General features: G+C 37.2%; 1 protein-coding gene across 6 annotated transcripts in view; it reads right to left on the bottom strand.

The window, feature by feature from the left end:
• The window catches only part of MYCBP2 (MYC binding protein 2), a 301,875-nt gene that overhangs the window by 162,174 nt on the left and 123,073 nt on the right, over nucleotides 1–16,628 (bottom strand). For all 6 annotated transcript variants that reach the window (XM_062194062.1, XM_062194063.1, XM_062194064.1 and 3 more), the window contains 6 exons: nucleotides 15,020–15,192; nucleotides 13,480–13,605; nucleotides 13,263–13,390; nucleotides 10,379–10,470; nucleotides 1,725–1,859; nucleotides 76–159 (listed from right to left, as the gene is read on the bottom strand). In XM_062194062.1, the coding sequence (XP_062050046.1) occupies nucleotides 76–159; nucleotides 1,725–1,859; nucleotides 10,379–10,470; nucleotides 13,263–13,390; nucleotides 13,480–13,605; nucleotides 15,020–15,192 (738 nt within the window). The remainder of the gene's footprint in view (nucleotides 1–75; nucleotides 160–1,724; nucleotides 1,860–10,378; nucleotides 10,471–13,262; nucleotides 13,391–13,479; nucleotides 13,606–15,019; nucleotides 15,193–16,628) is intronic.

The following is a 16,628-nucleotide window of genomic DNA, read 5'->3' as shown; positions in this document are numbered from 1 at the left end:
CATATTTTATAATGATTCTACCTCACCACAACAAAAGAATAAGCAATATTTACTAAGTATAAATGCGCTAAGTACCTGTATAATAATTGAGGTATCTGACCGGCATTAACATCTGTACCATTATTTGACTTCTTTGAACTCTTAAACTGGAAAACAACCCTAAAAAGAAAAAAAAAAACAAAAAGGAGATGGTCAAATATTCATGGAAGGAAATAAGAGATTTAACATGTCTTTGAATCTCATATTAATTAGAATGATTTCTTCTTTAAAGCACAAAAGCAGGAATGTCACAGCTCTGAAGGACTTAATCAGTAAAAGCGATTGACTGAGACCAGGACTCCTAGGAGAGTAGCTCTCCTACCTTGCCCCAGCCCGACAGCTGGGCCTTAATCAGGAGTTTTCCACCACAAACACTAGGCAGTTGAATCTGCTCAACTAAATGCATCATAAACTTTAGCCTCAAAGAGCAATGATAATCCAAGTTTAAGCAAATAGTATCTGAGAGTTACACAGTCCAGGGTCAAAGCAGGTTCTTTAGTTCTAGCACAAACTCTTGAAAGTGAAAGGCTGCACACAACTGCTTTAATTTTTTTTACAGCAGTTCCCTACAACATTGAGCAATAATGAATTCACCTCACAAATCAGTTTGTTTCTATACTGTCAGTTCTGTTTTGAGGTGAATTAAACTGAAATATATTATAATACAACTTCTACCTATTTCAAATCATTCATGCTCAAAAATAACTATTTATCTTAGTAATGATAGTCCTTTTGAACATACTAAACAGAGTATAAGGAATGTGGGAATTATAATGGAAAGAGTCCAGGTCTCAGATTTAGTTCTGCCACACAGTCACCATGTGCCTGATAGAAAATTATTTCATCATTTTGTTTCCTCAGTCTACTGCTTCCAAATTTACTGAGGGCATCAAATGAGACAGTATACTTAAAAGTATTTTATAAATTGAAAAGCACTTTATACACAAGTCATTTTTAAACAGCAAAATTCTCCTTATATTTTATTAAAACAGTATTATCTCATGACGCTGAAGCTTTTCATTTTATAAACTGTTTTAATATGCACTGTAAAATTTAAGAGCAACTGCCTTTCTTTTTATGATTCTTAACTCATCACTATTCTTTGTCATCTTCTTTTATATAATTTCTAATTTGGCCATAAGGTTTTTAAGCAATTTAACAATAAGAAATACATACTATCTTCCTGCTCCATCTAGACCTATATTTGACATGAAGTTACAGGATTTTTAAAAAAATAATTGTGTATTTGCAGAGAGAGACAGAAGGATGCACACACATGGAAAGCGAGGAAGAGAGCTCCCACTCCCATCTGTTGGTTTAAATGCTGGGGCTGGGTTACAGCCACAGCTGAAGCCTGGAGAACTCAATCTAGATCTCTCCCGTGGGTGGCAGGAACCAAGTTACTTGAGCCATCAGTGCTGCCAACCCAGAGTCTGCCCTAGCAGGAAGCTGGAATAAGAAGAGTCAGAAATCGAACTAAGGTACAGTACCCCCAAGTGGGATGTAGTCATCTTACTCAGTATTATAACCCACAATGGCAGAGGCCTGCTCTATACTTTAGCAGTTATATTACGATCGAGTTGTACCAAGCTTTTTATCCTACTGAAAGTTCCCTGAGCTTTCAAAACAATATTCCACAAATAGACATGAGAGTTGCTTAAGTAATATTCAGCCTTTCTGCTTACCCATCATCTGTGGTAATAGAAGCTTGCCCATGAGATCCACAGTCACTGCTGGGTCCTGATACTCGAGCCCAGGCCACATACCACCACCCTGCTTGCAGGAGGACTGGTTCATCAAACATCATTGCATATTTTTCTCTGGGAAAAATGAATCAGTCAAATACGATGCAATGCCTGTGTACTTCCTTCTACATATATTAACTTTAAAAAAAAATTCTTATTGACAAAAAGCGTAAATTATAAGATCCTTGTCAAACAACATTAAAGAAATACTTTTAAAACTCTGAACAAGAACACAAATGACAATTATTTGTGTTATGATAGAATTACATTTCTTCCCCCTCTTCCTGACTTCTAGAACATAGTAAAGTGTTATATAATAAACTATTAGAATGAGACATTTTAAAAACTGATGTAAAACATGCATATTTCACTGGAAAATGAAAACTTGAACTTGAGGGTTTTTTTTTTAAGATTATTTATTTATTTATTTGAAAGAGTTACAGAGAAAAAGGGAGAGACAGAGAGATCTTCCATCCACTGGTTTATCTCCCAAATGGTTACAACGGCTGGAGCTGGGCCAGTCTGATGCCAGGAGCTTCTTCTGGGTCTCTCACATAGGTGCAGGAAACCAGGCACTTGGGCAATCTTCCACTGCTTTCCCAAGGAACTGGATCAGAAGTGGAGCAGCCAGGATTTGAACTGGTGCTCAGATGGGATGACAGCGCTGCAGGTTACTGGCTACACCACAATGCTGGCCCCTGAACATTAGTTTTAACATTCATCTACTCGGCCAGAGTATTTTGAGAGGTAATACATTAAGAAAACGGTTCGGGCCAGGCAGCCTTGTTTCAAGGCCTAGATTGGTGATTTGCAAGCCGGGTTACCTTGTGGAAGTTCCCACAAGCTCTCAGTAACTCAGTTTCTTCATCTAAAATCTCGAGTGAAAATCATGTCTGGCTCATAGAGTTAGGACTGGATTAATTCACATAAAATGGAACTGAGCCTGTCACAGAGTAACTACATTTCAACATTCATTAATTGAGGGGCAGAGAAAAGATCTGTATGAAAGTAAGAGCATGTGTTAAAGAAAAGAAGCAAATGAGAAAGTTCTATGTAATGGATTGGAAGAATTATGAATTTGTTGTAGCTAGGACTGAGGGAAAAATAAAGGACACATAAGGAAGGGTGAAACATCATGAATGCATCTCAAAATATACAAAAGGACAAAGGAGGGTTTGGAAATGGCAAGATGTCCTCTCACATCAACACATTAAGACAGATGAAGAACAGCAGTGGGTACAAAGTCAAAAAACATGCTATGACAGAATATGGGAAGGTCTTAAATGCTAACTTCAGGAGTTCAGGTTTTGTTAATAAGCAAATGAAGAAAACAAAGATGATTTTTTTACACATACAACCATATACTCTATTTCTGACTAGCAATCGTATGTACAAAAATAAAGATTACAAAATGTGTACAAGAGAAAGGCCAGATTACCTTCAGAGGATCCTCAATTAGACTAATAGTTGCTTCCTCACCAGAAACCCTATAGGCTAGGAGAGAATAGACATAGTCCAAATCTAAAAGAAACTGTCAACCCAGAATACTGTACACAGCAAAGTTCTCATTTATAAATGAAGGTGAAATAAAGACCTTCCAAAACAAAGAGAAATTGAAAGGATTTGTCAACACTTGCCCAGCCTTACAAATGATTCTTATAAAGATGTGCTACATTGGGGCCTGTGCTGTGGCACAGTAGGCTAATCCTCTGCCTGTGGTGCCAGCATCCCATATGGGTGCCAGTTCCAGTCCTGGCTGCTCCTCTTCCAATCCAGCTCTCTGCTATGGCCTGGGAAAGCAGTGGAAGATGGCCCAAGCATTTGGGCACCCTGCACCAGAAAAGAGCCCCTGATTCCTGGCTTCAGATTGGCAAAGCTCCAGCTGTTGCAGTCATTTGGGGAGTGAACCAGCGGAAGGAAGACCTTTCTCTTTGTCTCTCTCTCTCTCACTGTCTGTAACTCTACCTCTCAAATAAATAATAAAATAAAATCTTTAAAAAAAAAAAAAAGAGATGTGTTACACTCAGAAACAGAGAGCGATAGTCATCATTATGAAAGAAAGTGAAGGCAGAAAATCTCCTAGTCAATGTACAAAGGAAATCCAAAGCAAACAATAGGAATATTTATGGGAAAATGGTAGGACCAAATCATTACTTAGCAATAGTAACCTTGAATGTAAATGGCCTAAATTCTCCAATTAAGATACAGACTACCTGAATGGATTAAAAGACAAAACCCATCTATTTTTTTGCTTATTAGAAATACACCTCACCAACAAAGATACATGCAGACTGAAATGTCAAAGGATGAAAAAAGATACTCCATGCTAACAGAAAGCAAAACTGAGCCGGTGTTGCCAACCTAATATCAGACAAAATACACTTTAACACAAAGGAAAGACAAAAAAAGGCATTATGTAATGATTAAGGGATCAATTATACAGGAAGATAGTACTATAGTAAATGTCTATGCACCCAATGCCAGGGCACCTGGCTATTTAAAACAAATGCTAATGGATCTAAAGGGAAACAAAAACTTCAGTACAGTAGTAATGAGGGACTTCAACACTGCACTTTCATCAACAGATCAACTAGACAGAAAATCAACAAAGAAACCAGCTAAAGTTCACTCTAGACCAAAGGAACCTGATATTTACAGAACATTTCATCCCACAGTTGAAGAATAAATATTCTTCTCATCAGTGCATGGAACTTCCTCTAGGATGGACCAATACTAGGTCATAAAGCAAGTTTCAGCAAAAAAAAAAAAATTGAAATCATACTATATATCTTTTCTGCAATGGAATAAAACTGGAAATGAATAAGAAACTTTGAAAAATATACCAACACGTGGAAAGTGAACAACATGCTCCTAAATGAAGAGTGTCATAGAAGAAATCAAAAGGGAAATAGAAAAATCCCTGGAAACTAAAGAAGATGACAGTACAACATATTTAAACTATGGGATACAGTAAAACCAGTGTTAAGGGGAAGTTTATAGCAATTACTGCCAACATCAAAAAATTAGAAAGGCATCAAATAAATGAGCTATCAATGCATCTTAAGGACCTAGAAAAACACCAAGAAACCAAAACCAAAATTGGTAGGAGGAAAGAAATAATTAAAATCAGAGAAGAAATAAAAAAAATTGAGACAAAAAATTACAACTAAAGTCTTCTACTTTGTTGAAAATTAATTAACTAATTATTAGCTTTCCTAAAATTTTACTTAATGTTCATTTGTATAAAACATTAAATATGGAAATATATCTCATGATAATGGCTAATGTACAGAAAGAATAAAAATATATCTTAGGTTTACTCTTGTTCTCAAATGTGTTCTCAATGTGTTACTATCCTTCTTATTTTAGAAAACATACACTATCACTAGCAAAAAGCCTATTCATACACCCAAGATTTTCTTCATATAGTTACTAGGGTAAGTAAATGTTACTATTATTATTACAAAGCTCAGCTTATTTTTTTTCTTGTCATATTATTCTCTTATTAGAATCACTAAATTGTCATAACAGTACTGAGATAATTCTTCGATTTACATAGAGAGGACTGATAAAATCTACTTCCTTTTACTTACTGAATCTTCACAAATAAGCACACTCATTCTGGTAAGCCCCCAAGAAATTTCAGAAAGCTGGTTATTCCCAACTGTGCTGTTATGAAGCATATACTACTGGCATTGTGTCAGGGCACATATAGGTGATCTGAATTACAGTTTAGCATGATGGTTTGCCACAACATATATACATGATATGGTTGGTGATAAAACTTTATAAATCCCTAGAACACTGGCATACTTGATATCTATAAGAAATACATGGAAAGGAGTACAAAATATATGTGTATTTCCATGGCATCTTTAATGTTGAAATAGTTTTTCACTTGAAATAAAATTTGAAGGATTCTATTGGTTTACATGAAGCATTGTTTAAAGTGATACTTACCTTACTTAATACATAATTTAATTTCTCAAATATCAGATATTTAGATTATTTAAACCCCCATAAGTTACATTCTCTAATTTATACTGATTTTTTAAAAAAATTTAAGTATGGCTCTCTTTCTCTCTGCCTCTCTGTAACTCTGCCTTTCAAATAAGTAAATAAATCTTTTTTTAAAAAAAGTCGATTTTTGATGGAGGAGAAATCCAAGATGGCGGAATAGGAAGGGAGCACATTGATATTCTTCAGCAAGACACAGGTTAATAAAAGTGGAGATACTGCAGGGTCAAGGAAGAGTAGGGGAAGAAACAGCAGAGGAAACTCTTCCGGAACTAGTGATTCACAGTGGACCTGCGTGGAGAGCGTGGGAGCCCAAGTTCGGGACACCAGCAGCAGACTCAACGCACCAGCGCTGGAACACGAGGTGAGCCGAACCTCCGTAGCCCGAGACACCAGCGGGCAAGCGGAAAGAGGAGGCTAGAGGGAACGAGGCTTGAAACTCCGTGGGGAAAAGTTCACCAGGCTAACTAGAAGAGAGAGAGGGAAAAAAAAAAGTGACCGAAACGGACACGAGTTTCTCTCTCTCCGCTCACCCCTCAAGGGCGAGCAAGACAAAGAGCAGGCGCCATTTTGGACATACGTCATAAGCAGGGCGACCTCAGGTCTGCACCGGCCCTGAGCCTAGCAGAAAAACCTGACTCTGGGAGGAGGGGTGAAATAACTGGAGATTAGCATCTAACTTGGCAACCCAGTGGGAGACTGCAGGAGAATTGGAGCCCACACCGAGGGCAGCAGAGATTCCCTGTGTGGTCCTTGGGAAAGAGCTTCCAATCTCTGGCTCCTGTGAGTATATCATTTGCCTGCTAACTACCTCCAATTACATTCAGCTGTGCGGAATTACTTCCCTTTTGAATCAACAAAAGAAAGAGACATTTACCACACCTAACCTGGGAGTGTCATCTTGACACACCCTCAACCCTGAGGAACCAAACACAGCTCTCAGTCCACACCCATCTCAAGCCTCTAAGGCTCCACCAAAAGCAGACAGTCCACTTAATCTAGAGTCATAGTATAACAAGAAAAAAAAAAAACCACAGTGAAGAAACCAAATATCTCCAACATGCCATACAACAAATGCAAAAACCGAGGTAACAAGAACAAGGAAGACACTATGACGCCCCCAAATGAAAAAGACACCCCAACTCAAGATTATGAAGATGATGAGATAGAAGAAATCCAAGAAGCGGATCTCAAAAAATTGATAAGAACATTAAGAAGTTCTCAAAAACAAATTCTTGAACTACAGAAATCCTTAAAGGACAAGATAGAAAATCTCTCTCGTGAAAGTGAAATATTAAGGAGGAATCAAAATGAAATGAAACAACTAGTGGAACAAGAAATGGTGATTGTGACGAGAAATCATAATGAAATGAAGAATTCAATAGATCAAATGACAAACACATTAGAGAGCCTTAAAAACAGAATGGGCGAAGCAGAAGAGAGAATATCAGACTTAGAAGACAGAGAACAGGAAAGGAAACAGGCAAACCAAAGAAAAGAAGAAGAAATTAGAAATCTAAAAAATATTGTCGGGAATCTACAGGATACTATTAAAAAAACCAACATTCGGGTTCTAGGAGTTCCTGAAGGCATGGAGAGGGAGAAAGGATTAGAAGGCATTTTCAGTGAGATACTAGCAGAAAATTTCCCGGGTTTGGAGGACAGAGGCATCTTAGTACAGGAAGCTTATAGAACCCCTAATAAACATGACCAAAAGAGATCCTCACCACGACACGTCATAATCAAACTCACCACAGTGAAACATAAAGAAAAGATTCTAAAAGGTGCAAGAGAGAATCGTCAGATTACTCTCAGAGGATCTCCAATTAGACTCACAGCAGACTTCTCATCAGAAACCCTACAAGCTAGAAGGGAATGGCGAGACATAGCCCAGGTACTAAGAGAGAAAAACTGCCAGCCCAGAATATTATATCCTGCAAAGCTCTCATTTGTGAATGAAGGTGAAATTAAGACTTTTCATAGCAAACAGAAACTGAAAGAATTTGTTGCCACTCGTCCTGCCCTGCAAAAGATGCTTGAAGATGTGTTACACACAGAAACACAGAAACATGGTCACCAATATGAAAGAAGGTAAAGGAAGGAAACCTCACAGCAAAAGATCACAGGAAGCTCAATTTCTCTTTGACATAGAATTAAACTCTGATGCACTGTTAGAGCAATGTGTTAAAGTAATCTATTATGTTCTCTTGATGTCTGTTAAATTCTAATTGTTCAAAAACAGCTGAATTTTTATTAAGAGCTATGGGTTATTTAACTATGTGCTTATTTTCAAAGACTTGAATAATCACCTTGTAACAATGATCAAATTTGGTCTATGTTATGTCATGATTTTAAGGAATCTTAGTTCAACCAGATATTTTGGATTTTGATATTGGTCTATTATGTTATGTTATATGTGCGTACATATTGTATGTCCACATGGGGAAATTTTATTAAGAGTTTTATTTTAAATGGCTTTTAGATAAGATTGTCCATAAATTTAAGCTGCTAAAATCAATCAAAGATACATTTTAATTTGTGTGACCTGAATCTGTGTATCATATGTTTTAAACTTGTTGGTAGAAAGAAACTAAAAACATTTTATATGGTTGTGCTTAAGTTTACTGGTTAAACAAACTACACCATCTTAGATATTTAAGAGGTGTTTTCAAATACATGATTCTTAAAATTTATAGAAGGCATTGGACCTTCTGGTAAATGTTTTATTAAGTTCTTATCTAAGGGTTGAAACGGTTTGCTAAGTATTCATGTAATATTGCTATTGTCAGCAAGTGATCTAGGACTTGCTCCCTCATTTCTCTATTCTAAGCCCAACTTGTTCTTTCATTTCTCTATTCTCTTCAAGGTAGGGAACTAATTCTATTATGAAGGAACCTGTAGGATGCACAATTTAATCTTTAGACCTTATAAGAGATGGCTAACATTTTTCTGTAATAACATAGCCAAAATAAGAGCTTAAATAATAATCTCATAGCTAGATTCACATCGCCATCAGCGAAGTATACAGTAAGTAGAAAAAAAAAAACCTCCCTTTCAGACCAAAGGGAAAGAAAGTTTTAAAGTGAGAATATAATTTTCCTCATGGGCATTGTCTACCTTAGAAAAACTACTACAGAACATGCCTGTGACTATAGACTTGTAGTTCAGGCCACCGAAGATTAGAGATGGGACATGGGCACTCCCTTGACTTGCATCCTCTGGTCTGCTTTAACACAAACCAGGAGGAAAAGAAAGCTCGGCATCAGAAGCAATGGGTGGCAGGCCTATTAATGGCTGATCTGTACAGTGATCTGCCCTCAAGGAGACCCAACAGGCCAGTCCACTGCAGTGGCTTTCAATGTGGTAGTCTGGGCTTCAGCAGAAGTCAGCTTGTGAAGAGCCCTGGCAGCTCTGCCAAGAGTTGGGTCACTGGAAATGGACCTGCCCTGGAGTCGAAGGATGCCCAGGTCAGAGCCACAGATCTTATTGGCTCCAAGCTGAAAAGCCCTTCACTCAGCCCAACTTCCAAAGTGACCACTGCAGCTGAGGGGATGGTCAAGTAGGGTCAGCAACATTGCAGGCAGAACTGTCAATTTCTTGTTAGAGATGCCACCTGCCTTTACCTGGCCAGCTCTCCTCCCAGGCAAGCCAAGTAATGAAAGTCAACAGAGTGCCTTCCCCGAGGAGGTCCACACCTCCCTTAGGATATACCCCTTGTGAAGAGATAGATAGGTCTGGGCCTCTTAACTTACAAGGCCTAAAGCCCACCAGATTATTATCAAGCCCCTTCTATCAGGTTCTATTTGCCTCTCAATCAGAAAACTTAAATGTAGCTTAGACAGCACCTTTCTTAGCTCCTCTAATAATGACTCTGTCCTTTGTTCTAGACCCTGTCTAGTGCACTTGGGCCTCATTCCTTTGTAATCATAACCTCTACTCTACCACCAATGGCTCTACTCCCAACCTGTGTGTACTGATGGTCCTCTTCCCCACTTAATGCTGTATAATTGTTCAGACCTGGTAAATGCCACTCTTAGGATCATTGGTTACTATCCTCACCCTGTCTTTTATGATCTTGTCTAAATATGATCAGAGTCGAGGAAATTGGAAGGCTTCCATAGCCTTGGCAACTCATGACGACAGCCTAGGGTGGTTACTGGTGCCATAAACTAGAGTGTCAATTTGTTGGGTCAACAACAGGAGCCACTGTGCGCTTGCTCCTGATGTGGGATCTCTGTCCTTAATGTACTGTACATTTTGATTTAATGCTATAACTAGTACTCAAACAGTATGTTTCACTTTGTGTTTCTATGTGGGTGCAAACTGTTGAAATCTTTACTTAATGTATACTAAATTGATCTTCTGTATATAAAGAGAATTGAAAATGAATCTTAATGTGAATGGAAGGGGAGAGGGAGCGGGAGAGGGGAGGGTTGCGGGTGGGAGGGAAATTATGGGAAGGGGAAGCCATTGTAATCCATAAGCTGTATACTGGAAATTTACATTCATTAAATAAAAGTTAAAAAAAAAAATTTAAGTATGTAAAGGTTGCTTTCAACAATGAGCAAATCATTTACCTAGCAGCGCAGTCATAAGCCAACACATCTGTCTCTGCAAGGAGGTCTCCATCAGTTTCATGATCTCCTCCGTCAGGACCCAACTCAAACAGCTGGGGAAAGGAGAAAAACATTTTTCTCAACCATTCAGTTATGTAAGTCTACTGAATAATATGCATAATTTTCTGCATATCCAATACATGTTGGATCATATAGAATGTAAAAAATTAGGGGTATCTGCTTTTTTAATGTTATTAAGTGAAATATATAAATATACAGATTTAAATTAAGAAACCATATACAATTGCTTTATGATCTATAGCAATCTCAGTTAGCCAAATTTATATATTCATCTGTTAATCAAATGCTCTAAATATACATAAGTGCTTTGAATAGCTCTATATAATAAATTTCACCAGGAGATGAGCGAACAAAACCCAAGCATTTTGCCTAGGATGTCTAAACAGGGGAGAATCCTGCTTCACCAATTACTCACTCTAACATCCTGGGACCTGGCTTCCTGATTCATTAAAAGGGGGAGGATGTTAGTAATATTTCATGGTACTTGAGAAAATTAAATAATACAAGTAGAACACTTAGAAAAATACTCAGCTAAAAAGAATAGGAAAATACTAGCATGCACATGACAGAGAGAGAGAGAGAGAGAGAGAGAGAGAGAGAGAAGGGAGGGAGGGAGGGAGGGAGGGAAGGAGGGAGGGAGGGAGGAGAGGGAATAATTGAAGACAGGATTCTTAAAAAATAGGTAATACAAAATACTTCAAATAAAATGACTCAGAAAAAGAAGAGATGAAGAGCATGGGAAGAAGTAATTTTTACAAAAATGAAAAGATCAGAGTCTAGATAAAGAAAAAAGAGAAAATAACAAATGGGAAACAGCTATGAAATCAACTTATTATAAAGCAAAATAAGAAGTCTTTTTAAAAATGGACTCACCTGTGTAAAAAAAAAAAAAAAGGCCAACAACTTATTACTCTGGAGAATTACAGCAGGTGAATTGCAAAAATTTTTCAATTTTATACTAATGATTTATAAATCTGTCTCTAGTCCAGAACTTACTCTCAACAGGCATTTGGACTTCACTAGTTCTAAACTAACTGATCTCTTTTCTCCTGCCATCCCTATTCTGATTAATGGTATATTCATTACTTAGATTAAAAAAAAAAAAAACCTATAAAAATCATCTCCCCATATTTCTCTGCCATTACTATATTATCTCTGCTGCTGGTACCAATGCTTGTCAATGCAACTATATTTCCTGTTGCTAGCTAGAATACCTCAGTAATGATGAATTAAACTACTTCTTTCTATTTTATTCTTGCTCTAAGTCATATTTTACAAAATCGAGTGGTTTCACATCTCCTTATTAGTAATAGGATATAAAGTTCCTGAATGATATTCCCTTAAACGGGTTCCTTTGCTTATTTTCAACAAATATTTTTAAAACACAAACTGCATGTCAAGTAGACTTTTAAGAACCGGGTGTATGGGGTTAACAATACAAACCATAAAAATGAGGGCTACTGGAAATAAGTCTGTGATATGGAATAGGATTCATGATTTTCAAAGGGCACAGCAGTCAGTCAGGACTTGATGGTGATACTGAAGTGAGTCACACAGCTGCTGAAGTGAAGAGAATTGTAGTGATGGCAATACCAAGAGCTAAGGTCCTGAGGCATGACCATGTCTAGTATGCCTGAGGAACAGTGAACAAATTCAGCGTGGCTAGATCACAGTGAAGCATTTAGTATAAGGTCCAGTCACAGAGAGGGAACTTATAAGGCCTTTGGCTTTTATTCTAATGTAGGAAGACACTAGAGAAGTCTGAACATGGGAGTGGGACTCTCTGGTATTTGTTTCAAGAGAATCACTCTGTTGCATTCAACTGAGAACAGACTAAACGGGATAAGGACAGAAGCAGGATGCAAGTTGGGAGGCTATTGTATAAATATATGTGAGAATGGCTATGGTATGGACCAAGTTGGTACAGTGGCAGTTTTTAGAAGTGGGTAGACTCTAGACTTATTCTGAAAGTAGAATCAACAATGTTTTTATCCCTAGTTTTTTTTTTTTTTTAATAAAAAAGATTTTATTAATAAAAAGATAACAAATTTAATGTATTTCATGTTTGTAATTAAAATAGATGCTGGGTGAGAATAAAAGAAAGGAGTAAGGATGACAAGATTTCTGGCCTAAGCAACAGCAAGGCCAAAGTTAACTTCATTCTAAGTTAGTTAACTGGCATGCGGAAGAATGTGGGAATAGCAGGTTTAGAGAGATCATTAGAAGCATGGCTTGGAACATGTCATCTCTAAAATGCCTATTAAACATTCAAGTAGAGACAAACAGAAGGAAGTTTATACACGACTATTGAGTTCTAGGGTGGGATCTTTAAGTCTGGAAGTAATCTCAGAAAGAATGTCCCCTATAATCTACCTCTCATTTCATCCCTGGTCCTCACTCCTGGGTTGAAAAATAAAGTCTGCTTACAAAGTATTTCACACTAAAAATACTAAAACCTTTTTCAAATATACCAGAGCCTCTCTGTATCAAAACAGTCATGTACATTGTCATTTCTATGGCTCTAAGAAAGTCACTGCATAAAAAGCTGTGGCTGCTGATAGATCAGTAGGAGGTGTGTCACAAAGGATCGACATCAACGTCAATAGTCCTTTTTAGTCTTAAAATTCCCTTTTACTTCTTAATATTTTTGATTTTTAATGAGTTATTATTTAGTATCATTTTATTAGATGTTATCAATGATTCCTCTATCTCTTTTTAAGGGTGGCATTAAAAAAAACTTAAAAAGAAAAAAAAAGAAGCATGAGATAAACTAAGTCAAAAGCAATCTTCAAGTAGAAAAGGCAACAATGTCAAAGAACTTTACCTTAATTTTAGCAGTATATTCTCCTCTACCTCCAAAGAGACCAAGACCACCAAGTAATATATCAGTGTCGGCACTAAAACGTATAGCTTCTACTGAATGGGCAGAGTAACCCCAGCCCCCTCCATGACCTAAGAGATAGAGATAATAATCTGTGTTTTAAAATATCCATATATACTTCAGTTATAAGATCATATTCCCTAAACTTAAGTATACATACTTTCAAACCTGTTGACTATGCTATAATCTTCTTTGGAATAAACCTTCATTACTGCTTGAGTCTCCTCCTCTGTACTTGCAACACCCATTTTTAAGTCCTGCATAGCTGCCAAGGTGTCAAGACAACCTAAAATAACAAATACAAATAAAATTCATGAAGTGAAAATTTCTTACAGTATTAGTGATATTAAATGCTATAGTGAAAATTAAAATTAGGAAACAGATGCTGAATGTGCTCAACAAATTTTAAGCTTTAAACATTGTTTCATGGAAGAATACTTAACTACCAATAGAAACTTCCCTCTGCTTAGGTAATTGTCATATTTGTACATATGCTATATGACAATATTTTACATCTCTGAAAAGTTGGAATCACTCTGAATCCCTAGAAGGTTCTTTATTTCATGACACTCTTTGGATTATTTTGATTCTTAAAAAAAAGCATTAGAAAGAAATAACCTTGATCTATGATAGTTTTGAATGTTTACACTGATTACAAAATGAAATTTGTGAAAAGAGAAAAAGGGAATTATGTTTATGATCTAGCAATAATGCTTAAGAATGTCATTTCACAATTGTAAATGCTAGATCAACACAAATGAGCCTTTTTAAAGATAATTTTTAAAAGCAACAACATAAATGGTTATGTGGATAAATGAACATTTCCAGCAACAGGAAAAAGATATATATTTCAAGTGTTATAGCTCAAAGTAATTACATAGGAGTGAAGTTGTTGTGCTATAGAAAACCACATTATGTAAGAAGAACCAGAAGCAGTACTAAAAAATTTAGTAAATTTTACAGAATTTATTTTACAATAACATATATAAATTAATTACTATAATTATACATCTGAATATTTGATTTTTTTTAAAGATTTTATTGAGTTATTTGAAAGGCAGTGTTACAAAGAGGCAGAGAGAGAGAGAGAGCGAGAGAGAGAGAGAGAGAGAGAAAGAGAGTCTTCCATCCACTGGTTCACTCCCAAGATAACTACAAGGCCAGAGCTGTGCCGATCCAAAGCCAAGAGCCAGGAGCTTCTTCTGGGTCTTCCACATGGGTGCATGGGTCCAAGGACTTGGGCCATCTTCTACTGCTTTCCCAAGCCATAGCAGAGAGCTGGATCAGAAGTGGAGTAGCTGGGACACGAACAGGTGCCCATATGGGATGCTGGCACTCAGGCAGGGGCTTTAACCTGCTATGCCACAGCACCAGCCCCTGATTATTTGGTTTTTAATCTCTGAAAGTTTATACATTCAAATTAAGTAAAAATAGTGTTTCTTAGGAATATGCCTATTTGGAAAATTATATTCAGGATTGCTTTATTTTGGACATACACAAATCATTCATGGTGCTGGTGTAGTACTCATGTGTAATTTTCTCTAGGATGAGCCTTGAAAAGGATTTGACAGATTTTGTATATCAGTATAGTTTAACAAACATGACAAAATGAAATTAAATTGAAATACTCTAAAAAAGTCCAAGCTTAAGAAGCTGTAAATATTAATGTAAGTTAGCTGCACATTAAATAGTAACCCTACCTAGAATATGCAAAGCTGCATGAGATCGGGTAGTAAGAGCCCTTGATCCTGTTGGTAGGGCAAGTTCAGGACTTAGAATACTACATCTGGACTGCATGTCTGTTGCAGAAGGCAGCCTGGCATCAGCAACCACCGCATTGTAACACCACAGTTCTTTAGTATTTGGTCGAAACCTTTCAAGAAAAGAGAATAATTATATGATAATTACAAGAACTACCTTGATACATAATTTGTTTTGTTTTATTTTTTGACAGGTAGAGTGGACAGTGAGAGAGAGAGACAGAGAAAAGCCTTCCTTTTTCCATTGGTTCACCCTCCAATGGCCGCTGTGGCCAGCGTGCTGCGGCCGGTGCACCGCGCTGATCCGAAGTCAGGAGCCAGGTGCTTCTCCTGGTCTCCCATGCGGGTGCAGGGCACAAGCACTTGGGCCATCCTCCACTGCCTTCCCGGGCCACAGCAGAGAGCTGGACTGGAAGAAGAGCAACCGGGACAGAATCTGGCACCCCAACTGGGAATAGAACCTGGTGTGCTGGCGCCACAGGTGGAGGATTAGCCTATTAAGCCGCAGTGCCAGCCCATAATTTGGTTTTTAAAAAATCTTTAAAATATAATTGATGATACAGAGAAGCTATATAGTACCACTAGTGTAAAGAGAAAACATGCAGTTCATTATTCCCACGTCTAAATTTATAACTAAAGCAATTTAAATAAGAGATAATACTTCATAAATAATACAGTAACTGCACACTTAAAATTTTGATGCATATTTATAAATATGAAGCTTTTCTTTCCTAAGATGTATTAATGATTTATTTGGATAGCAGACTGACAGAGATTTTCCATCCGCTAGTTCATCCCCGAATGTCCACAACATCAAGGGATGGGCCAGGTCAAAGGTGGGAACTGGAATTGCATTTGGATCTCCCATGTGGGTAGCAGGAACTCAAGTACTTCAACCATCATTTACTGTCTCCTAGGCACATCAACAGGATGCTGGGTCAGAAGTGGAGAGAGGACTAGATCCGCACATTCTAACATGGGATGCAGGCATCCCAAGCAGTAGCTTAGTCTTTTGTGCCCAAAGCCTACTTGTCAGTTTTTATGCAACACAAATGCAACTGAAAAGTTTAGGGTCAAAAGACAAGTTGAAAGAAAATATGTCAAGCACATATGGCACAAAACCACAATATTCAAAATGGTTCATTTAAGAGTTCCTTCAAACCAGAAAGATTCAATAACAAAAACAAGTAAAGGACATGGAACGCTATTCTCCAGAAGGAAGCATAAAAAGAATAGAGTATATGTGCAACCAGACTAATAGACAGTAAAGCATCAATAAAAGTAATAAGTAGCCCACAATGTCCCTCTGCCATTACCCCATTTCTTTTATCTCTTTTCTAACAAAATAGTCAGAGAGCCGTTTCTTTGTGGGTTTAGGGAAAGGGGAAACAAGACCTCAGGGAAATGACTCTAGTTCAAGTAAAGTTTTGCTCCTAAAACTTAGTTTTATTTTTTTTATTCCTAACTTAATGAATGTATCCAGACACAAATTTCATATTGCCAACTTTCATTTTTGTTTTGTTAGTGAAAATTTATCTCATTCAAAAAG

This window comes from Lepus europaeus, chromosome 6, assembly GCF_033115175.1.
Source record: "Lepus europaeus isolate LE1 chromosome 6, mLepTim1.pri, whole genome shotgun sequence".
Classification (NCBI taxonomy): domain Eukaryota; kingdom Metazoa; phylum Chordata; class Mammalia; order Lagomorpha; family Leporidae; genus Lepus; species Lepus europaeus.
Note: the sequence above shows the minus strand (reverse complement) of the source record. Positions and strands in the feature narration are given on the sequence as shown.